This window comes from Parastagonospora nodorum (genome assembly GCF_000146915.1).
Source record: "Parastagonospora nodorum SN15 chromosome Unknown scaffold_4, whole genome shotgun sequence".
In the NCBI taxonomy this organism is placed as follows: domain Eukaryota; kingdom Fungi; phylum Ascomycota; class Dothideomycetes; order Pleosporales; family Phaeosphaeriaceae; genus Parastagonospora; species Parastagonospora nodorum.
The window spans coordinates 862,933-885,042 of NW_001884552.1; the positions used below are offsets into that span (position 1 = coordinate 862,933).

At 51.3% G+C, this 22,110-nt stretch overlaps 12 protein-coding genes across 12 annotated transcripts; 6 read left to right on the forward strand and 6 right to left on the reverse strand.

Annotated features, from left to right (window-relative positions):
• Window positions 1-307: 307 nt before the first annotated feature.
• On the reverse strand, window positions 308-638 carry SNOG_02975 (hypothetical protein; the record flags this gene model as incomplete). Its single annotated transcript, XM_001793515.1, has 2 exons — window positions 308-483; window positions 554-638. The coding sequence occupies 2 exons, from the start codon at window positions 636-638 to the stop codon at window positions 308-310; spliced, it is 261 nt and encodes an 86-aa protein (XP_001793567.1).
• A 427-nt stretch (window positions 639-1,065) lies between these two features.
• SNOG_02976 (hypothetical protein) lies at window positions 1,066-4,561 on the forward strand (the record flags this gene model as incomplete). The annotated part of the gene is made up of 3 exons (XM_001793516.1): window positions 1,066-1,192; window positions 1,459-4,415; window positions 4,469-4,561. The coding sequence occupies 3 exons, from the start codon at window positions 1,066-1,068 to the stop codon at window positions 4,559-4,561; spliced, it is 3,177 nt and encodes a 1,058-aa protein (XP_001793568.1).
• Window positions 4,562-5,102: 541 nt separating this feature from the next.
• SNOG_02977 (hypothetical protein) lies at window positions 5,103-6,805 on the forward strand (the record flags this gene model as incomplete). Its single annotated transcript, XM_001793517.1, has 3 exons — window positions 5,103-5,362; window positions 5,412-6,564; window positions 6,782-6,805. The coding sequence occupies 3 exons, from the start codon at window positions 5,103-5,105 to the stop codon at window positions 6,803-6,805; spliced, it is 1,437 nt and encodes a 478-aa protein (XP_001793569.1).
• A 2,098-nt stretch (window positions 6,806-8,903) lies between these two features.
• On the forward strand, window positions 8,904-9,351 carry SNOG_02978 (hypothetical protein; the record flags this gene model as incomplete). Its single annotated transcript, XM_001793518.1, has 3 exons — window positions 8,904-9,111; window positions 9,163-9,251; window positions 9,280-9,351. 3 exons carry the CDS (start codon window positions 8,904-8,906, stop codon window positions 9,349-9,351), a joined length of 369 nt encoding a protein of 122 aa, XP_001793570.1.
• Window positions 9,352-9,770: 419 nt separating this feature from the next.
• SNOG_02979 (hypothetical protein) lies at window positions 9,771-10,194 on the reverse strand (the record flags this gene model as incomplete). The annotated part of the gene is made up of 2 exons (XM_001793519.1): window positions 9,771-9,860; window positions 10,069-10,194. The coding sequence occupies 2 exons, from the start codon at window positions 10,192-10,194 to the stop codon at window positions 9,771-9,773; spliced, it is 216 nt and encodes a 71-aa protein (XP_001793571.1).
• A 267-nt stretch (window positions 10,195-10,461) lies between these two features.
• SNOG_02980 (hypothetical protein) lies at window positions 10,462-11,320 on the reverse strand. Its single transcript, XM_001793520.1, has 2 exons — window positions 11,003-11,320; window positions 10,462-10,954 (listed from the first exon to the last, which is right to left on the reverse strand). The coding sequence occupies exons 1-2, from the start codon at window positions 11,294-11,296 to the stop codon at window positions 10,505-10,507; spliced, it is 744 nt and encodes a 247-aa protein (XP_001793572.1). The 5' UTR covers window positions 11,297-11,320; the 3' UTR covers window positions 10,462-10,504.
• A 540-nt stretch (window positions 11,321-11,860) lies between these two features.
• Window positions 11,861-12,429, forward strand: SNOG_02981 (hypothetical protein; the record flags this gene model as incomplete). The annotated part of the gene is made up of 2 exons (XM_001793521.1): window positions 11,861-12,197; window positions 12,248-12,429. 2 exons carry the CDS (start codon window positions 11,861-11,863, stop codon window positions 12,427-12,429), a joined length of 519 nt encoding a protein of 172 aa, XP_001793573.1.
• A 1,053-nt stretch (window positions 12,430-13,482) lies between these two features.
• Window positions 13,483-17,062, forward strand: SNOG_02984 (hypothetical protein; the record flags this gene model as incomplete). Its single annotated transcript, XM_001793522.1, has 7 exons — window positions 13,483-13,712; window positions 13,858-14,285; window positions 14,383-15,060; window positions 15,084-15,181; window positions 15,427-15,962; window positions 16,013-16,912; window positions 16,957-17,062. 7 exons carry the CDS (start codon window positions 13,483-13,485, stop codon window positions 17,060-17,062), a joined length of 2,976 nt encoding a protein of 991 aa, XP_001793574.1.
• A 249-nt stretch (window positions 17,063-17,311) lies between these two features.
• On the reverse strand, window positions 17,312-17,982 carry SNOG_02985 (hypothetical protein; the record flags this gene model as incomplete). The annotated part of the gene is made up of 2 exons (XM_001793523.1): window positions 17,312-17,505; window positions 17,555-17,982. The coding sequence occupies 2 exons, from the start codon at window positions 17,980-17,982 to the stop codon at window positions 17,343-17,345; spliced, it is 591 nt and encodes a 196-aa protein (XP_001793575.1). The 3' UTR covers window positions 17,312-17,342.
• A 409-nt stretch (window positions 17,983-18,391) lies between these two features.
• SNOG_02986 (hypothetical protein) lies at window positions 18,392-18,655 on the reverse strand (the record flags this gene model as incomplete). Its single annotated transcript, XM_001793524.1, has 2 exons — window positions 18,392-18,513; window positions 18,607-18,655. The coding sequence occupies 2 exons, from the start codon at window positions 18,653-18,655 to the stop codon at window positions 18,392-18,394; spliced, it is 171 nt and encodes a 56-aa protein (XP_001793576.1).
• Window positions 18,656-19,595: 940 nt separating this feature from the next.
• SNOG_02987 (hypothetical protein) lies at window positions 19,596-20,344 on the forward strand (the record flags this gene model as incomplete). Its single annotated transcript, XM_001793525.1, has 2 exons — window positions 19,596-19,677; window positions 19,731-20,344. 2 exons carry the CDS (start codon window positions 19,596-19,598, stop codon window positions 20,342-20,344), a joined length of 696 nt encoding a protein of 231 aa, XP_001793577.1.
• A 227-nt stretch (window positions 20,345-20,571) lies between these two features.
• On the reverse strand, window positions 20,572-21,461 carry SNOG_02988 (hypothetical protein; the record flags this gene model as incomplete). Its single annotated transcript, XM_001793526.1, has 2 exons — window positions 20,572-21,002; window positions 21,050-21,461. 2 exons carry the CDS (start codon window positions 21,459-21,461, stop codon window positions 20,572-20,574), a joined length of 843 nt encoding a protein of 280 aa, XP_001793578.1.
• Between the last annotated feature and the right edge of the window lie 649 nt (window positions 21,462-22,110).

The following is a 22,110-nucleotide window of genomic DNA, read 5'->3' on the forward strand; positions in this document are numbered from 1 at the left end:
ATGGATACCTGAAAGCGTGGAGTGACGGCGAGGTCTTGCCATCTAAGTCTATCTTATCCTTCTCGCGAGTCGCTATTTCCGTGCCTCTGTGTATCCATCGAATTGGAAGGACTTCTCTATCGTGGAGATGAATTGTGCTGTAGTTGATGAAGTTAGTGGATTGGTGTCTTTCCCCGAGTGCGCATTTGAGGTTAGTTAGCGCCCCGCGTCATCACCTGTCGCGTCGCGCCCTCGCCAACCATCATTTCTTTGCTCCTCTACGATATCTAGTAGCATCGCAAATTCCCTTCTCCATATGCGACATACATCATGGCATGTCCGACAGTCGCGTGAATGGAGAGACGCCTGACTCGCCCATGAGCGCTCCCAGCTGTGCCGGCAGGCAATTACTGATGTTGCTGAGTTGCAGCTCATTGAAGTCGGCCTTGCTTCTGCACAAGCAACGGACGCAGCGACCTCGCGGTAGATCACGCTGGTCCGAGCCTGGATGCGATTACCTATCTAGACTTCTTGTGACAAGTGCTTGCGGCTGAGCGGCTTAATGCTAACTTACCCCTGTCCTCTAGCCATTCCGAGCGTTTTGGCCCCCAAACATGCCGCTGCGGGTTTCGCTGCCTGGAGGTACTAGTGAAGCCCATGGTCTAACTATGGACAGATATTGCGAAATTTTCTCCGTCTTACACTCTTTCCTTGGGTGACTTTATGCCGCCTAATCACTCCCTTTGGCGGAGAGACCATAGCCTCGAGAGGCTCTAGATTGTACCATGGCGGCTCCCGCTAAAATCCAGCATGGCAAATTCCAGGCTATGGTGAGATCACTGCATCTCATCCGAAGCTCACTTGCTAATCATAACAGGCCGTGGGGCTTGGCTTCGACATTGTGTATCCCGTGGCAGATAAGCCAGCATTATCAAAAGGACCTAGTAAATACGAGTATGTGCTTCATGCCAAAGCTTGAGCAACACTTTGATTGACGATGACAGAATTGTTGCAATTCCAGGTATTGGTACCGACGAAGAATGGTCGTGGAAGCTCAATCGAGTAAACTGGCTGCGCGACACCAACATGCTGGCTCAAAAAATACCTGAAGCCCGGATCAGCATCTTCAACTATACACCTGATGGATTCGACAAAGGTCCTGTCAACCAACGTCTCGATCACATGGCCAAGAAATTGTTGCTTGGTCTGGATCGTATGCGCACAAGTGTGCGTCATAACAAGAAGCTCACACACCTCGCCTACTGACCGTCTGCAGATGGACACGAAGACACCCATCATTTTTGTATGTCACAGCATGGGTGGCATCATCCTGGAGAAGACCCTTTTGTTGGCGCGCCAGCATCAAGACGAACATCCTTCTGTGTATCCTTACGTAGCCGGGTGTATCTTCCTCGGGACACCATTTCAAGGGTTGACTGAGGCAAGAGCACAGATTCTTGCCGACATGGCTCAGAACAGTGGTGTCGGAACTTCCGGTGAAGTGGTCGAATATCTTGCAAGAGACGCTGCCGTGCTTCGCGCTTTACTCGACGAGTTCGCCCTGTTGGCTCGGAACGCGCAAATGCGCCTCTACTGTCTTTTACGAGCAACAAGAGAGCGAGCGCGTCAAGTATGCCATAAAAGGCGTTTCCAAAACGACTTCCAAGCGATCAGATCGGATCGTGGACGAGTTGTCCGCAAGGATCACATCAGCAGACAGATTGGGTCTGGCCGCAGACCACTTCCGACTCAACAAGTACGAAAACTCAAAAGACCCCAACTTTACATATGTATCCGAAGAGATTCCGCGTCATGACTTTCTAAAAGCGAACAGCATTCTGAAGTCCAGGCAGAACGCGCAGATTCAATCTTTAGTAGATGAGCGCACGTATCGCAGCATGGCCAACCATTTGACGAAAGGATTTCCTGATCTCGACTTGGCCATCGGAGGCCAGTTTAGAGGCGCGCAGAAGAGTGGAGTTTTAGACCAAGCGACTTTCGTCGAATGGCAGCACGAAGAGGACACGAACAAGCCGCTGTGGGTTCACGGCAAAGCGGGAAACGGTCAAAGCGCCGTTGCGTCTTCGGCTATTGATCACTTGAAGATGTCCCGGGAGGAGGGCTCAATCGTCGCTTCATTCTTCTGCGACCAAAGTGAGAAGCAAAGACGATCACTTCTCGGGCTGCTCGAGGTCATCATTTTCCAAATTCTTGAAGCAAACAGCGATCTTGCTGTTCACCTACTGTCAGATTCAAGAAAGGCTAAAGAGGCTGGGAAGCTGCAGTTCGATCCGGAAGCTACACTCAAAGTGCAGGTCCTTTGGGATGCGCTACAGGCGATGGCAAAGCAGATCCCTGGAGGAAGCATCTTCATTATCATTTTCGGCTTGGACCAATTGTCGGAAGATGCCCTAGACGACTTTTTCACATACATGGAAGAGCTTGCGGAAGCTCCGCTCATGCAAGAGTCTTACGAGACTGTCCCGATCAAGTGGATGCTTCTCAGCCGTACCGGGCGTCCAAATATTGTCAAGTTTCTTGAGCCCAGAGCCTTTGAGATCGATCTGGAAGACGAACAGAACGTAGCGTTGGTCAGCAACGATCTAAGACTTCAGATCTCCGTGAGCGTAGACTCCCTACAACTGCCGTCCTCTTTGGCGTATTTCGTCAAACGCCACGTACACTCAAGAGCTGAGGACAACGAGATCTACATCAAACTTGTGATACAAGAGCTTAGGAACGCTTGGAATCCTGGAGTAACGCAGCATGCTGAAATTCGCAAATTGCTTGAATCGTTTCCGTACGGGCTGACGAATATGTTCGAACATATCAGGAAACGTGTCCTTGACCCCCGCGCAGAAGGATTGGAATACACAAAAGAGATATTGCGTTGCCAGATATGCGCCTACGTCTCGCCAACGTTACGTGACATGGCCATCATGGCGGGCTTGCCAAATCACGATCGCGAAGACCTGGAGAAGCTCAAGACCTACGTTGTCCGCTGTGGCGCTTTTCTCACACTAAGGGGCGACGATTGGGATATTGCAAACCAAACAGTCGAGTGGATTAACATATCTGCGCAAGAACATCTACAGCAATACGCAAAGGAGGATCTTGGCCTGGAGTTGCTAGATATGCAGCACGGGATCATTGCTCTACGTTGTCTGGAGTACATATACGAAGTATTCCACGACCAAACATCTAGCGACGAGCATAAAGAAGACGAGGACGCAGAGGAGCATGATGCCAGCGAAGACGACGACGAACACGATGATGATGGGGAGTCCGGATCTCAAACTTCTAAAGCACACGACACCGACGGCGAAGATGCAGACAAACAAAGCGACAGCAACTCCAGTACTGGCAACGATGTCAGCGATGCAGACAATACGGACAAAAAAATGAATATCGAAGAATGCGCTAAATATCCCGTAAGGTACTGGGTCGAGCATGCGAAACGGGCTCCTCGTGATGTGCTCGATGAGTTCAATCTCACACATTCGTTCTGGCAAGACGATTCAGAAGCACGACAACAATGGTGGAAGCTCGTTCCAGATCTACATACACACAGTGATCAAGAAGGCGTATCTGCTTTACATGTCGCTGTGATCCTAAAGTTTTCTGCTCTCGTTGAGTACCTCCTAGAGAACGGCAGAGACGGTGATGTCCACAAGGAAGACTCGATCGGGTTCCAACCACTTTACTATGCGTGCAGAAATGATGACGGAGGCATAGTCGATACATTGCTTGGCGCAAGCGCAGACATCAACTACACGAGTAGCAGCGAACACCCTGCTGCGTTATTCGCCGCGGCTAAATTTGGACGTCCGACTATCCTTAAAACGCTGCTCGATCGCGATGCCGACCTTGATGCCATATCACCGGACCATGGTACAGCCTTGTACGCCGCAATAGAGAACAACGACAACACAATCGCACAGCTCCTCTTGAGTCACGGTGCGGATGTGAATGTCACTAGCGAAAATGGCCGAAGAGCGCTAAATATTGGTGCATTTGTCGGCAATCTTGACGGCGTTCGACTTCTAGTCGCAAACGAAGCTGATATTGATCCCGACGAAGATTACTGGTACGGTAGTGCATTGGGCGCTGCGGCCCGCAACGGCCATTCCGAAATGGTCGAATATCTTCTGTCCAAGGGATGGAGCGCTCACCGTTCCATGAAGACTTACGGCAACTTTTTGACAGCAGCTGCTATGTACAATCATCTCGGAGTTGTAGACATACTTCTCAAAAAAGAGGAGAGGGTGCCTGTCCTTGAGATGGCCCTTCAAGCCGCCTCCCAAAGAGGTTATGCGCCTGTTGTCAAGGCGATCTTGACCAAGAATCCCAATCTCCGACTTCGCAAATCATTTGCTCAAGCCGCGTATCACGGCAGAACCGAAGTACTGAAGCTGCTGTTCGAGCAAGACGTCATCGTGAGATTCATGACGACTACAGCATCACGACGATGCACTTTACCAAGCCACAGACAACGAACAAGGAGAGACTGTTGAGCTGCTTCTTGCCCATGGCGCGAATCCAAATGCAGAAGGGCCTACGTAAGTGCACAGAACGACCATGATGGATTGCGCTAATTTGACTTGAAGCTATGGGTTTGCGTTGGCGGCTAGCGCGTGAGTTGTCCTACAGATCGCTCGAGGCGTCACTAATCAGTGGCAGATACGATGGCACGACCAAGATCCTGAAAGTACTGATCGCCAATAATGCTGATGTCAACAAACGCGGAGGGGAGTACGGAACGGCTTTACAGGGAAGTCGAAATCCTGGACCGTAGTCTGCTTATTCTAACACAATTACAGGCGGCAGCATATTGTGGTAATGCAGAAAACGTACAATTGCTTCTCGAACACGGCGCACTACTCAACACTGCACCCATCGGACATTATGGAAATGAATTGCAGGGTAAAGTCAGCGCGTCCGTTGATCGTTGCTTGTTGCTAATTTCGAATGAAAAGCGGCCGTTTACACAGGGAATGAGGAAACCATACGTCTGCTATTGGAGCGCGGCGCCGACGTCAACGCGTTTGGTGGTCACTACTCATACGCCATCATTTCTGCGGTCAGTCAAGGGTTCAGCAATGCCACCAAGGTACTCCTTGAACATGGCGCGGATGTCAACGTCCGTGGCGGTGAAGATAAATGGGCCAGTGATCTCGCTTGCTGCTTCCAGACTGCGCAAGGAAGACCTAGCGCTTATCTTGAATAAAGTCGCGGACATCAATGCGACATGCGACAGAGGCACTACAGCACTGATCAACTGCGCAGCGGCTGGTGACGATGAGGGTCTCGAATTTCTTCTCGAACATGGCGCAGACGTTCACATTATATCGGAGTCTTCAGGATCAGCTCTCTACGCGGCAGCGTAAGTAGTGTTATTACTCAAAGCTGCCAGGGTGCTAACACGAATGCAGCTTGATAGGCAATGAGGCCTGTTGCGGTGTGCTGTTGAAGGCTGGTGCTGACATAAATGCTTTGGGTGGTGAATACGGAACTGCGCTGCAAGCGGCCTGCTGCGCGGAAGACATTGAGACTGTTCGTCTTCTCTTGAACGCTGGTGCGGCTGTTAATGTCGGGTCTCATGGAACGTTTGGATCTGCTCTATCGGCAGCATCTAGTGCAGATGAGCCTGACATCGCGAAGCTGCTGATCGAGCACGGAGCAGATGTCAACCTCGCTGGAGGCTACGATCACCTTCCCATTATGGCTGCGGCCCAGACTGGCAACTTTGCCATTTTGAAGCTACTCCTCGACCATGGAGCCGACGCAGCTGCAACAGGTGGCCAATGGGGATCTACCATCACCGCTGCTGCTTACGGCGACGAAATGGAGTGTTTTGAATTGTTGCTCGAGCGTGGTGGTGATTTACATGCAAAGGGCGGACACTACGGCAGTGCACTACAAGCTGCTGCAGTCAAAGCGAACCTTGCTATCATCGATACGATACTCGATCATGCGGTTGAACTGGTCAACTACTGTGATGGGAAGTACTATACGCCTTTAATTGCAGCCGCTTACTACGATCGTCTCGAGGTTGTAGACATACTCCTCGAAAAGGGCGCAGATATTCGTGTTCATGGTGGCCAGTATCGCAGCGCCATCACTGCAGCAGCCATCAAAGGCAATAAAGCCGTGCTGGAGAAACTGCTCGAACTACGACCTGACGAAGCTCTCGTGGATGAAGCCCTAGTGGAAGCTTGCGCCCATCGCCAAGCCGTCAGCGTGGACCTGTTGCTGCAATCCCGCGCAAACGTATTCACCCGGCACCCTACGCTGGGCTCTGCAAACGATGCCCTAGAAGCGCCACAGGTTGTAGAGGAGAACTCGGACGATGAAGAGGATGATCCAGAGGAAGATGATGAGGAGAGTGACGAAGATGAAGACAGTGAAGAAGGTGTACAGTGGGAGGGCGACGATGGCAAATCAGTCTCGGACGACACAGAGGATCGAAGCGTCACTGACTTGAAGCTTGAGGAAGATTTGACGGAGAAAGCCAAGATCCAGAAGCTGCTCGATGAGGCCGTAGCTCGTCGCAAACGCAACCCGACAGTCGAGCGCTTTAAGTCGGTCAGACATCGAGCACCGCCAGCGAGATTTGCCGGTGCCCCTCCACCACCTCCCATTCCTCAATTGCCACCAGTATCCGACTTTAAGCCCTACAGCGCTGCAGCAAGAAACACATCCTTCGCATCGCCATATGTACAACAATTGCAAGAGACATCAACTCTGCCGTTTAGAACAACCTCGGGTCACGAGATACCAGCAGCGATCTCTCCACCTGCAGGTCCTCCAAATCGACAGCCAGTGAACATGTCCTATCCCGCATCTCTAGTTACTAGAAAGCCTCTGAACACAGACTCTTCGCGACGTGTCTCATCAGCACATAATGTCGAGCCTGCTCTTACCCCTGAAGCTGAGCGACAACCCTCGACTGGCTCAGTGACTCCTCCATCAAGGCAAGGGAGCGAGAACCAAGGAATAAGAAGGCAAAGCAAGGTCATGAATCGAAGGTCACTCGTTAATTATCAGCAGCGTCAAAGTAAGCTATCACCACAAGGTTCGATGGACCAGTTGACCGAGCGCCACGACTTTGCTGTCCCAAGCCAGGATGTACCATCTGTTACGGCCCCGCCTCTTGTGCCGTATAACTCTCATCCCAGCCAGCAGTACCATCCGCCGCCACCCCAATTTCTGCCCAGGCAATCTCAATATCTTGCTCAGCCACCACCGCCACATGCGTACGGACAGCATCAGCAACCTCAATATCAGCCACGTCCGGCGCCACCGCAACATCCTCCATATAGCCCACCAACGATGCAAGGACAAGGATATCCCCCTCGCAATCATCCGTCACAGACGCGTTCGCCATCATCTTTCCAGGGATCCAGCCAGCAGGCCAATGATAATGGTTCGTATTTCGGTCAAGGATTTGTCGCGGAATTACCGGCAACAAATCAACCTCAGCCTCCGAGACCTTATGAGCCACAGGGAAGGACGTGGGGAACAGGAGGGTATGACGGGCAGGGCTATAGCCGGTGATTCGACCGGGCTCGGCTACCGATTAGAAGCACGAAACGATGCTCTAGGGCATGACAACCATGTCCTCTTTACGGTTGAATGGCATGTCTGCGGGGTCGTGCGTCTCGCTATTTTGAGCGGTTGTGATAATGAAGTGGCCCATCACGTCGACGGAAAGAGCAGTTTGTGTCATTTTCGACATGACACCCGCATTGTTTGTACCCAGTGTTTGTTCTTAGGCCTCACCGGTGACTATCGAGATAGATATAGATGGAATCATGCTACCCAGTCTAGTGACGAGTATCTCCTACCCAGTCTCGCCGAAACTTGTCACAATCGCAATGAATTCTCTGTCCGCCCTAGCACTCCTCGCGCTGTCTTCTTGCACTATCGCAGTTTCTACAATGGATGCGATAGACTTTCAAAAACAACATGAACCCTCTCATGAAAGCAACCGGGTCCATTGCGCGACCCCTACAGAGGCAAAGTCGTCGGCCGTTGCAACCTCGGCCAACTCTACTGCTTCAACCAGATCGTCTACGACCTCAGTAAACACCTCATCTCCTCTCCTTATCGTGCCTTTACCTAACGCATGATCTAGACTACAGCATTGACGATCTCACCCACCAGTTCTGCCGCGACAACCCCGGGATGGTGGGCTGCAGCGACTGTGACCTTGGCGGGTACAAGTGTCTTGATAAATGCCTCAATGCAGTCTTTACGTGCAAGGACAGGATCGATAAGTATGAGCATCAGAAGTCCTGCATGGGAGAGGTGCATACTATGAACTCGGCAGGGAGTCTATGTATTGCTGGGTCGTGCTTTTGAGGGATCGATTGGGGTCATTTGCCGTGTCCTGACCTGGGATGAAAGGGGGATATGGTGATGACGTTGGGTTTGGTAGGATTTATGTCTTCAAGATCTCGTTCGCACTTCTATGTAATCATGATCGATCATGCCGAACAAATGAGGAAGTAAAAACACAACTCGTGTTGAACGAAGCCTGATGAACAATTTTACTCCCCACGGGGAAACCTTTGACTCGTTATGCGTGTTCACTTGAGGCATCAAGAACTTGGTGACAGTGGTGGTACATCAGCGAGTGATGTTTAGAGTTCGCAGATCTCAATGAGGAGATGCAACCCCTGTGTGCCTTCACATCAGTCCGAACCTCCCTAAGCCACGTACGACCGTGTCACAGAGTTCGATTCAGCACAAGATGGATTACTTGCGATGGGAGGTATTTGACAGGGTAGCCAATGACCACCAGCATGTATCTTGCTCATCATGACCATATCGGCTCACCAGAAATGTGCGAGAATTAGCATAAGACATGCCGCATTCGTGAACTCATCCGAGGTAATTCTTCCATCACTCTCATCTACAATATGCACTTTCGGCCACTCCTGATAATTGGTGCTATATCCTATCGCTGCACTGCAGGTCCTGTAGAGGAGACATCCTTGATGGATCTGAACGGCCATGTCACCCCACCCATGAATATAACCAGCATTCAAAACATCACCACTGCAGGCGATATCGGTCGCTGTAGCCTCAACAGCTTATATTGCTTCAAGCAGATTGTCAAGGATTTCGGTATGTATCATTTCCGCAGTCAGCTTCCACCAACTCACGATGCACATTTAGGCTACCCAATTGACCAGCTCATTTATCAATACTGCCGCGATGTCGGGGATAAGGATCCAGATTGTAGGACCTGCGCAACGACGGGGTGCGTGTGTGCTGCTGACTGCCTTCGTGCAGTGTTCCAGTGTGCGGACGACAAGGGCTGGTATTCGTACACCGGCTCGTGCCTTCATAATCGTTGTGCAGTAGGAGAATGCTTGTAGCGATCTGTGGTGAGACGCTCAATGAGCGAAATAAAATTTTCCAACGGTAGATCTAAAGTATCTTCATGCCTGTGCAACGTGTCAACCACATCGTCGAAATGTACCATCACTATCACTCCGACGCGTTCCGACTCTGCAATGCTTGACTACCACGTTACTCGTATACAGGAAACACGTCGAGGTGTGACTATAGATTCGAAAAAACGTACTAAATCATGTTCTCTCTGGTTACGTGACTTCTATGACTACATCTTGATCCTGGGACTTTTCTTCCACTTTCTTAAGATGCATGTATTCGTGGCTCTCACACTTCTCGCCCTCTGGAGTTATTGCGCAGCGGGCCCAGTTCCTACGGACGACAAGACGTTCGAGCTCAACAGCTATGCCACTCCACCAGTGAATATATTAAACATGGAATTCAACAATACCGCTGCCGGAGTCGTCGGAATTTGCAACATTGGGCAGAGATACTGCGCCAAGCAGATTATCAATGACCTGGGTATATTTCATTCCTCCTGAATCGATACAGCTTCGACTCACCTACTGACCAGGCTTTCCGATCGATCGGCTTATCTTCAATTTTTGCCGCAATGTTTTCAATTCGCCGGGCTGTCAAACTTGTTCAACGACAGGGTGTACGTGCGACTCTAACTGCATCCAATCTCTCTTTCAGCGCATTGACGGCAAGGGTTGGTATACATACCAGGGCACATGTCAAGCTCCTTGTATCGCTGGTAAATGCGAGGGTTCCATATGGTGAAGTAAAGCGTTGGAAATGATTAGCAAATTTTCTTGCTTGATTGCCGAGGAATGACCCAATGATCTTCATTGTGATCGTGGCCGCGATTTTCGTGTTATTGGACTTGCGCGACAGAGTACCATCACTGTCAATCTCTTCCGAATAGGGCAAGACAAGAAATGAAACCGTTGGGTCTTTCCTGATTACGGATGAGCTGGCTCACAAAGCACCACCCGACCTTCCCATCTGCACCTAGCTCATAAGCAATTTAATTACGAAAGTGCATTCGCATATAGATGCGGTAATGAGGCATGTCACTAAGTTTGAGACAGGAAATCGTGAAATGGTGGTGAAGACTCCGAACTTGAGGAATGCGTTATTCTCGATATAATCCCCACTTTCATGCTGGCTTTCCGGCCTTGATAGCTGCGCTCAACGTCGCATTCGCAACCGTGACGTCCTTGAACTCCGTTGGGTACGCAGCTACCAACAGATCGCTCACAATCCTTGCAAAAACAACACCTCCATGCTCGTTGACATGCGTACGATCGCCAGATGCGAGATTGTACTTGTCAGCTGCAGCTGATCCGATTGCGTTTACGTACGCGGTGCTGGCTTTGTTGAGGTCGATGGTGTGTAGCGAACGGCCCTTCGCCACTTCCTGAGTCTTCTTCGTCTCATTTGAGAGGTTCTCTGTGACCTTGCCGCCGCTGAAAGTCCTGCGTGTCAAAGGGGTGACGAGAATTGGGATCGCTCCGGCTTTTACGACTTCATCGGCCATGACACCCAGATTGGTTGCGTATTGCGTGATGCTCACACCCGAGTTTTCTTTCTGGTCGTTGTGGCCAAACTGTTGCTTGTCAGTACAAAAACTGGATTGCCGTGACACATTGCGGACCTGAATCGTCACATAAACACGGTTGTCGGCTTTGAATTGCGCAATGCCTTTCAAGACGCTTGCCCAGTACCCGCCATCGCGGAAGGATTTTGTGGTGGCGCCGCCTTTGGCCCAATTGCGACCGGATGAACCGGGCGCAACGGTAGTAGAAAGGAAAGCATCGCCCCAGCCACCACCTGCAGCAGTGGTTGAATCACCTGCAAGCAACCAGTATACTGGCTTTTCAGCACGTTCGACCAAAGCAGTCGGAACGGCGAGAGCTACAGGGAGAAGGGCGAGGATCGGGAAACGCATCTTCTGTTGGCTCAGGTATAGGATGGGATGCGTACGTCCACGGTGGCAGGTGGCACCCTATTGTACTCCAAAAGTCGTAGTACCATGGTGACATTGTACTAGACTGCGCAAGGAAAGTCGTTTATTTGAGATGCCCCGAAGTCCGATGCATCGACAGCATCGCACACGCGGGAAGACCCACCTATCAGGATGCATCTGATCCCGACAGAAGTGACCCTTAATATGGAGTACGGTACCTCGGTGGGGAAAACTATGCGGGGAAGGCAGGGGTCGAAACAGAGCTCGGCATAGTTAGGCCCGAATGATGCTAGATGCTATCGAACTCCGTAAAGTCGTAAAACTCTCAGTCAGAGTATATGAGCACGTGAGTACGCGTGAGAGTGGTGTGGTCGAGGAACGGAGGAGGCGCGAACCCGGCCGGCACGGATGAAGCAAATTTCGTTCCCAACCGATCCGCATCAAAGTCCAACATGAAAAGTCCTCATCTCCCCAAGCGCCCACAAATGTTTCCTCGATTTCATGATAATTTTCGTGATAATTTCCGTTGTCGCGAGGACTCTCTCAATGGCCTCGTTCCTTGCACCCACTCATCTCCTGGTGTACTCGGCTCTCCTTGGCACCCAACTATACCAAACCTTTGTTATGACCAAAGTTTCTTACCAAGCTCTGCCTCGATCGGCTTTCACGACTTTGCAAAAGCGCGCGTTTCCTATCTACTTTCAGAGCCAATCGTTGCTTCTCTTCATGGTCGCCTGCACAGTCCCACCACGAGGCCCCAGCGCGCTCTTGCAGTCGAAGTGGGAGTGGATCAGCTTTGCGTGCGCTGGTGCAACGGCCGGATTGAACCTGCTAGTATATGGTCCGAAGACCAAAGATGTGATGGTGGAAAGGATCCATCAAGGTAGAAGTGCCTTTGTTGGGAGATCCTGAGCTGATGCTAACTCGCAACAGCGACTCGTGATGCGAGCTCGAAGCTCGAAGCAGGGACAGTGAGCGATGGCATGAAGAAGCTCAATCGGGCTTTCTCAAGAGCTCACGCGATGAGCATCCATTTCAATCTTATCACGATTGGTGCGACGTTGGTATATGGCTGGCGGTTGGCGGGGAAGCTGAACTTTGAGGGGGCGCCGTGAAATTGGCAATGTACCTACACAGCGCTAGCATATGCGTGCTATAGTTGTTCTCCCGTCAACTGAAGGAGCAGAGGTGTTGCGAATAACTATGCAACAAAGCTCCAAGGTCATGATGTAATGCTGATGAATATGATGCTTCCGTGTTGGGGATCCGAGAGGCGAAGCACACTCAAATTCAGCTAGCGCGGCCACGGCTGCCAACGTTCCTTCCGTTCCGGCACGCGTCTTTGCTCCTCCATCTCATAGCTTCCGCACGGATGGAAGACGAAGAACAGCCATCCGCGCCGAAAGCGACTATCGCGCGGACTTCGCAGGCTTGTCAGCGCTGCAGAAGTCTGAAGACACGTTGTCTACCAGGCCCTCAGTCGGGCGTTTGCCAAAGGTACTAAAACTGAAAGACCGTTCTGACGCGCTGCATCCATACTGACGAGTTGGCAGATGTACTGGATCTGGTAAGGAATGCATTTGGGCAGACATCCCGCGCCGAGCAAGAAAGCTTCGGGCACCTTCGTGAGTAGTCACGAGACAACGCTCTCTCGCCAATTTTACTGATCTTCATCGAGCCGTATTTCCCAGGTCGAGGAAAAGATTGATGGCCTTTTTGCGAAGCTTGTCAGTCCACAGGTGCCACTGCCTGTGCAGGATTCAGCGGAACCTTCATTACCAAGGAAATCGGGAGTACAACCACCTGTTGCGGGAGGATTGTCATCATGGTCAGAAACGTGGAAGAAGCAAGGAACAGTAGCCCCAGGCAGCTGGATGCCCTTGCCGAATTCTTTCGAGCAGAGCTCACGAGACAAAGAATCACCGGCGCACGCAACACGCCCAGCAGAAGAAACTCACGAACAGCCAAACTACGAAACGGAGGCGGATCGCCAGTACTTTGAGAAGATCCGTTCGGTGCACAATTTTGGGAACGGTGGGGATCTACACAGTGCACCGCAAAGCTTGTTCCAACCATCCAGATCTCAAGAAGCACCTATAGAGCATGCGCTGGTACAACATCTGCGCAACACCCAGGAGGCGGATGCTTTATTGAATGAATATCGCAGCATGTCGGTCTCTTTCCCATTCGTCATTGTGCCGGCTGGCATGACCGCGCACGAGCTGCATCGGGAGAGACCCATGCTATTCCTTGCAATGATTACAGCAGCCTCCTGGAAAGACCATATGCGGCAAATGTCGCTCGATGTCATATTTCGCAGGGAACTTGCTGAGCGTACCATCATCACTCCGAAGAGGACGCTCGGCCTTGTACAGAGTGTACTGGTGTACCTATCCTGGTACGTTGTGAATCTATTGCATACTCGCGATGCTGACGTGAACAGGTATCATTACACATTCAGTCACAAGACTCAACAAATCTTCTTTCTGCACCATCTCGTCGTAGGCCTAGCGCTTGACATTGGCCTCCATCGAGACTACCAGCCCATGGCCTTTCCTCACCGGCCAAGACCCAAAGCTCCAAGTCCGCAGGATCAGCGCGAACGCGAACGTACATTTCTTGGATGCTATTACCTATCTTCAACGCATGTGTTCGCATCAGTTCATTATTGCCGTGCTAACACTACCTAGTATTGGTGCCGGGCTTCAGAAACCAAACCTGCTCAAGCACGCTCCGTACATGACTGAATGGGCACAAAAGCTAAAGACTGTCCGGGAGTATGAAACAGATGAGACTATCAGCCATCTCATAACACTCCGTCAAATCGATGATCAGGTTCAGGAAAACCTATTCTCAGCTGGCACGAGGGATCTGCCGCTCTCTGATGCACGCATACTCATGCACGTCCGGTTTCTAGAGAGCCAATTAGATATGTGGAAAAAAGACAGTCAGAATGCTGGGACGGAACGCTGTAAGTTTGCGCAGTTTGGTTGCTTCGCTTATCCGTTAACGACAATTAGTACTTACTCTTTCGTCTTCTTTCACGGAGATGTCGCTGCATAGCGTAGCTCTGCGACCCGCTGCCAGCGAGGAGCAATCAACAGGCACCGAATCAGTGCAAATCAATTCTTTGCTATCCGCGCTTGAGGCAGGAAAACGTTTCCTTGATGCTATGCTCTCGTTCCCAGTGGACGAATACTACCAGATCTCCTTCTCGGAGTGGATGCGGCTACCGACAGTCATCATGACAGTTGCAAAGATATGCATGCCTAACAATGCAAGCATTGCATCTGGTTGGGACTACAAGACGGCACAAGACCGGGTACGGCTCGATCTTTGTCTTGAGGCGCTGTGCTACCGAATGCAACAGCTCTCAACCTACGACAAGGTCAAGCAGACGCACCCTGATTTCTGGTATGCGATGCGATTGATCAACGATTTGACAAGGAACTGGTACATGAAGAAAACGAAGCAACCCGCGTCGTCGCAGCCGACGCCCGGCGTCATGGTGGGTTGCGCATTCAGCGAAAGATCAGGACCGAGCACTGGGGCTTTAGCCACGCCTTCCAGCGAACAAGGCTTGCCAAACTTTGGTATGGAAATGAGCGGTGCGGGCACGCATATAGGTGCAAACAATGAGGACGATCCCTTCGCTTTCTTAAAAGACACGGACTTCGATATGGAGCAATTTTTCGATATGGGTATTTGGGGCGATGACGTTTATACCGGAATGGGGTTTGGCAATAGTGGGGGTACTACGCCCTTCTAGCGTTCCTCAAGCTCGTCGCCCTTGGCCAAGATGATCCTCCAAAGTCGTCGCTGAGGATCAAGCTGTATCGGAATGAGATATGCAGGACCTCGGCAAGAGTTTGTAGGGAAACCAGTTTCACCGAATGGTATTCCGACGCCTTACCCAAAGCGGTATAACGTTGAAGGACGCAAACTTCTAGCGCGTCCTTTGTCGCCGCCTAGAAGCTTAAAACCCTCAAGCAGTGAACCACAATTCGTCCCTTACTTCCGCAATGTCGACCGTCCAATCCACATCGCAAGGCGTGGGAGATTCGGTCGTCGAGCTCAGCAACCTAAAGCCTACACGAAGTCCAGAAGCCCAGTCTGAGTCTTCTGCCCGAGATGACACAACTCCAACAGAATACCCCCGTGGCATTCGCTTGGTCTTGATAACTACTGGTCTGATCCTCAGCATTTTCGTTGCCGCTCTAGATGGGACAATCATCTCCACCGCCATACCCAGCATCACCACAGAGTTCGGCAGTATTGCAGACATCACATGGTACGGCGCTGCCTATATCGTTTTCCAGGCCGCATGGCAGCCAGTCTGGGGCAAAGCACTTCGTTATTTCCCACTGAAGACAACGTTGATGTTAGCAATTTTAGTCTTCGAGATTGGCAATGTCATCTGCGCGACAGCACCGAGTAGCGAGGTGCTCATCTTCGGCCGAGTCGTGGCCGGCGCGGGCAGTGGCGGTATCTTCTCTGGCTCATTCGTCTCGATCGCTTTAACAGCTGGGCCTGATCGTCGCGCAGCCTATATGGGCTTTGTCGGTTTGACATTCGGATCCGCAAGTGTCATCGGGCCCTTACTGGGAGGGGTGCTTACGGACGGACCGGGCTGGAGGTGGTGTTTCTGGTGCGTTCATATCGGCGCAGACGTACTCGGCTGCAACTAACACTGCATAGGATCAGTCTTCCTATTGGTTTCGCTGGAGCCTTGACGACATTTCTGTCGTTCAAGGACCCCATTCAACCACGCGTCGCAACTCTTCGAGAGAAGATCGCCAGCCTAGATCTGAACGGCGCGTTTCTAATGACTGGCTGCCTGACATGCTTTGTCCTCGCCATGCACTGGATCGGAGTCAAGGCTTGGACAAGTGCAAGCGTCGTTGGCAGTTTTGTCGGGTTCGGCCTTCTGCTTCTCTGCTTCGTCGCCAACGAATGGGCCATGGGCGACAAAGCTATGGTCCAACTGTACCTCCTGAAGAACCGTCTTGTCCTCTCGAACTTGTTCTTTATCTTCTTTCTCGCCGGCGCCTTCTTTCCGCTGATGTACACACTCCCGATCCAGTTTCAGTCTGTCAGCGATACTTCAGCCTCGCAAAGTGGCGTCCGCCTTATGCCCTTGGTCCTGGGCGTCTCGCTGTGCACCATGATTTCCAATGGGCTCATAACTTGGTGGCGGTACTACAAACCCTGGCTTCTACTTGGCGCGCTCCTTGCAACAGCAGGCAATTCTCGGATCTATACACTTGGCGCCAGCACCCCAAGTGGGCAGTGGATCGGCTACGAACTCATTACTGCTTTCGGTGTCGGCCTGGCCCTCCAGATCCCCTTGATTTACAACCAGGCTCTTGTCTCTGCAGATGACATGCCGGCAGCGACTTCTTTGACACTCTTCCTGGAGAACACCGGCACCGCGATCTTCGTTGCCGCGGGAGAAGCGGCTTTCACGAATGGACTTTTAACAAATCTGCGAGCCAGTCTTTCAGAAGTGGATGCGAGAGAGGTCTTGGATGCCGGGGTAACACAGATCCGCAAGCTGTTCGATGGCGCCAAGCTAGACAAAATTCTTGACAGCTATCTGTATGGATGTAAAACCGGTCACTTGATTCCAGTGTCCTGTGCAGCTATCGCCGCGGCCATATCGCTATCAAGTGCTGGGCCGGCGGCCGTCCAGGCGATCAGGATGAAGATCAAAAAGTCGCATCTAGGCTGAGCGTGGAAGGTAGATGAGCTGAAAGGACTAAAGCATCCAGGTTGCACGTATTTCTGCATGCGAAACAAGTCAAGCTGCGTTTCGAGCAATTATTGAATAGACGCGGCGTTACCAAACAGTTGTCCCATATCTTTCAAACCTCATTCGCTGCCTTGCTACGTGCGAATTCAACGAAATATACTTCGACCTGAAACTGACATCGTGCAGTGCGACCTATGACAACTCTGAATTCTTATCGCGTGTTGATATACACCACTTGATTACACTGATCTTCTGCAGGTATTCAGATCGCATTCTCTATCCTTGCCAGTTGGGGCCTTCGGCCTGCTGGCGGCGCGCATACTCCTCGTCATCGAGATCGCCGGCATTGAGGGCTGCCTCGTCGCCAGGAAGGGCGATGGCGCCCTGCTCCTTCGGGGCCATGCAGCAAGAGTAGAACAAGCTAGACCAGAGGAAGACCCTGATGATCATTAGTACATCGTTATGCAAAGTCTTCTGCGCAGACTTACCAGTTGAAGAAGTGCATCCACATGATCCATCCCTGGTACCTGTTGATCTTGACACCACCGAGTATCATACCGCTCTCGCCTTTCCTAAGTGACTCCTGCTTCTTGGGCATTGATGCAATCCAGAGAATGAAGCCGATGAAGTACATGCCGAATGCTGCGACGATCTTGAACATCTGATACTTGACATATTTGTCCTTGGTGAGCAGGTTCTTGGCGGCAGCGAGGCGTTCCTTGCGCACGAGAATGGTAGTTGTGATGGACGTGAAGATGAGCGAGTAGAGAAGACCGAAGGTAAAGGTCTTGTGCTTCTGAGGGATGACGGCAGTTAGGAAAGTCGCAATCACCGTGAGGACGACGATGCTGGCTTGTGCAGTCTGCACGATCTTGAGGCCGCGAGGCGCATCTTGACGAAGGTAGAGGAAGTCCATGTTCGTACAACAGTTTTCTGGTGATGCACGCGATCAAAGAGTGATGGATTCAGGAGAATTGCAGCAGCTCTGGGTATGGAGCGTGTTTATTGTGGGGGCTGGCTGTTCACCGGTCGTACGCCTCAGACTCGAAGGATCATGGTGGCTATGCGCATATTGCTACTTTTGGCACACTCGAGCACCCGTCAATACGAAATTCGTAATGATCCTTGTTGGGATTGTGATGATTGGTTGTGGTGCCTAATGTCGTGGTGCGCGATACCCAGACGGGTTTCGGGGCCAGGCGGTCGTGGTAGGCCTTACAGCAAGGCCCAGGCTGGCGTCAGCCCATTATCTCAACCTCGTTGTTTGCATGAGCTGATAGGAAGGCATGAGTCCGATTTCGCATGTTGTTTTGACTAGCCATGTCTTACTCATGATATTGTCGTTTGGCAAGTTTTCCGACAAAGCCCTGGAAGTCTCCTTCAAGCCACCATTTTTCCGGTATGGTCTTCATTATCGCGATGACGCGCCGAACGATCATGTCGATTGCTGCATGAAGGTTCGCTCTTGGACATTAAACACGTGATTCGGAGGCTCTGTAGAAGCATTCAGGAATAAGTAGAAGTGCGAGGTTTCACGTACATGCGTCACGGGCAAGGTTTTGATGCTGACCACGCACGTTGGTATCCATCTCGAATGGCTCAACGCCGCGTAATATCATCCCTTCCGAGCTCTTAACCTGTCCACCGTGTTGCGTGCTTGCTGAACTCATCGCATCCGAGCTTCAGTTGGTCCTTGCCCCCAAGTATAGTACTCGAAGCGCGTTCAAGGATCAGGTGAACCGTCGACAAGGAACCCCTCCACCTGACGGCTGTTTATAGACTAAGTATAGGTCTCGAAACAATGTTTCGCTGTCTCTTGCATTCGTTGCCTGACATGCTCTTGGCTGAAATTTTCTCCACTGACAAGTACGATTCCGGGTTAGTTGATGGTGGATGAGGTCTGGGTGCCAATCTTGGGGCGTCTGGGCGCTGTCGAATTTCCGCGTCGATCCACGCCCGGTCTCGCCCCCCACGTCACTCGCCCTCTGCCACTCTCCAACCGAACAACACAAAGACGACTGTCAAAAGTAATTCTCCGGGGCTTCATCGTATGGAATTCTGCGCTTGGAAGCAGAGATCCATGCACTGAAAGATCCTAAGATGGTCGCGCGGAAGTCCGGATAAACTGACAGGTTATATCGCAAACGAAATGCCACACAGGAACGCCACCCGACTCGGGCACCAAATGGGACAGGATGCTATTGGTCGATCAGCCGTTAGCGGCCAGGCACCAATGCTTGAACGAAAACAAGCATCAACACCAGGCTGAATGTGTCTAGATCCAGGCCCTCCACGGAGGGCTTAATGGCGGCTCTTAGGGGGCTTAAAAAGATGCTTCACCTCGAAAACCGCCAGTGCAACGCCCTCAAGCCTCGTTTCACAGTCTCTCGTTTTTAGAAACAGCATCTTCTGTCAGCCTTACTTAAAGTCACTCGTTTAGACTACTCACCGGCAACTAACTTTGTGCCATTAATTTCTCTAATTATACCAATCCACGAACTTTCACGAGGACTATCTATCAAAGCCAACATGCGTCAATCAATTGCCATTATTTCTCTGCTGTCCGGCGCCGTCATGGCTGCTGACACCATTCCATTCTACTTTCCTGGTGGTAAGTCAAATGCTCCACACCTCGTATTGTCCATGCTTGACTAACACTGCTAGGATCCGAGGGTGCTGACCCTGTCGCGGTTATCAAAAAAGTCGAGCCATCCACCACCGAATTCAGCATTGCATGCCCCACGGGTGTCGACTCCGACGAGTGCGGCTGGGGACCCGGTCTCGACTACACCATCATCTCCAACACGCACTACCAAGCGTACATGTCCGCCGCATCCGTTTCGATGAGCTTCGCTTGCGACCACAACACACAGGCTAGCGAGATGACCTGCACGGTCGCTATGACTGGAGGAGATATGGACCTCGGAGGCCCTCAGACTGCGGTGCTCAAGGGCGATGAAATCAGCTTCAACCAAGCAACGATCGTTGGTGGAGCTAGCTTGTTGAGCAATTCTCCTGCTCAGGCAACTCCCGCTGCTGGTGCTTCTGGATCTGCTTCTGCCCAGGCTACTCCTACTGCGAGTGCTGGGTCCAGTCTAATGACTGCTGCCTCCAGCGCTGTCGCTACCGGCTCGGCTGTTCGCAGCTCAATGGGCAACACGACGCACTCTGCCACTGGATCTGCTGCTCCTGCTGAGCACACTGGTGCTGCCAGCAAGTTCATATTCCAGGCACCCGCTCTGCTTGCCATTGTTGGTGCTGTCGCGGCAGCCTTGTAGATGCCATCTGTTAACACGCATTGGGTTCGGCGTTGAGCGTAGCATAGCGAGCATGGCGAAGCATTTTAGCTGTCGGATGGACTGTCATGTACTAGCAGATTCCATCAATAATCATCCCAAAAGCTCAAAGCACATAACGAGTCAAGCAAAATTTGCCACCCATTCACAAAAGCATAATTAGAACTACACATTGTTTACGGGATGGTGAAAACGACAAGCTTGAACTTTTACACGACAAAGCCCAGAAGCCCAACAATACAGGCGGCGATGGCGCCATCTGCTCTCATTCCCATGGCTGCAGCACCAGTGAGGGTGGGAAGAATTGGCGATGAGGATAAAATGTTGCTATTCCCAATCGTTGTCGTGTTCCCACTCGTTGTCGCATAAACGGGGATGGGAGTGGGATAAGGTACCACCTCACTTGTCACCTCGATTGACATTTCCAGCGTCCCTGTGCTAGTACCCCACGATAGTTCTGTCGAAGAGCCACTGAAAACTATGGTGGAATAGCTAGTGGAGGGCAAAGAAGAATCTGGGACGCCGTTGGGGACGCCGGTAACCTCTGACTGGGGCACCAACATCATGTCGATGTAAGGCGTCTCAGTGGGTTCTTCGATGGGGCTCGCGACCTCTGTGACTAGAGTATATGCGGTGATGACTTTATCTCATCAGTATCTGAGAAAAGAAGCAACTAGACTAAATTACTGTTGTCGCCGTCATCGCTGACATCGTGCAGCCCCATAGTATATAGCTCGTGCGATTCCGGGCGTTCAATTGGTATGCCGGCGTGTGCGCAAATGGCCACTGCCAGATTGCGGAATTGTTCATCTTCGGCGGGCGTACATTGGTGCTCAAGGCAAGCCGTAATATAGCCATTGATGTCTTGGTAGCATTCGCATCCACATTCGATCGCGTCGCTGGCGCAGCCTACGTCTAACATGGCATAGTCGAGACACTCGGCTGAGCAGGGAGGGAAATCAGCGGGAGACTGAGCGCCGACCAGGGCGGAGAGCACGGCGAGGATGATAGTGGTTCTCATTTTGAACGATTGTCGGACTTTGGCATTCGAGGTAGCTTCAACACTTGCAGGGCCTTTGGATGATCGGAACCTGTGCATTTTGACATTGTAGAGAAATACATCACCTTTAAACAAACGTGGTCGTACTGCTCGGTCATCTCATGTTCTCCTATGAGACTGCAACACGTCAGCGAGTCATTATCTATCCCAGAGCAATAATCCGCGTTGTGGTACGAACGCAAAGTCCCCTCTCATGTCCCTCCTCAGATCTCGGACATTCGCTGCGAATCATCCCTGCATACTGTATGCACCCGAAAGACAGCTCTTACATTGTGTCATGTTTGTGTATGACAATTGCCGTTACCCATCGGGTAGTGACAGGTCACTGGTTGTCACGGTCGTGCAGTAAACGTGTGACATCAAGCAGATCGCGTATTAACAGCGTTTCCGGTGCCGATCGCGCAAATACGATGTCCGAAAGCTACGAGATGAGATTAACGTGATTTCAGTCACAGAAAGACGGGATGTTATCGTTCGTGGGTATCTCCATGTTCTAGAACGTCAAGTGTTCCGTACCCTGGAAACATATCAGAATTTTTCCATTGCAACGTGATAGCTGCCTCTTGAGAGTATTGAACGATAATATGGATGTAAAAACGATGCATATAGGCGGTATTGTTACCTCCGAGGGACAATCGCCGCGCACCGTTCGCCAGGTGGTGGTTGGGATATGTCCTTAGTAAGGTAT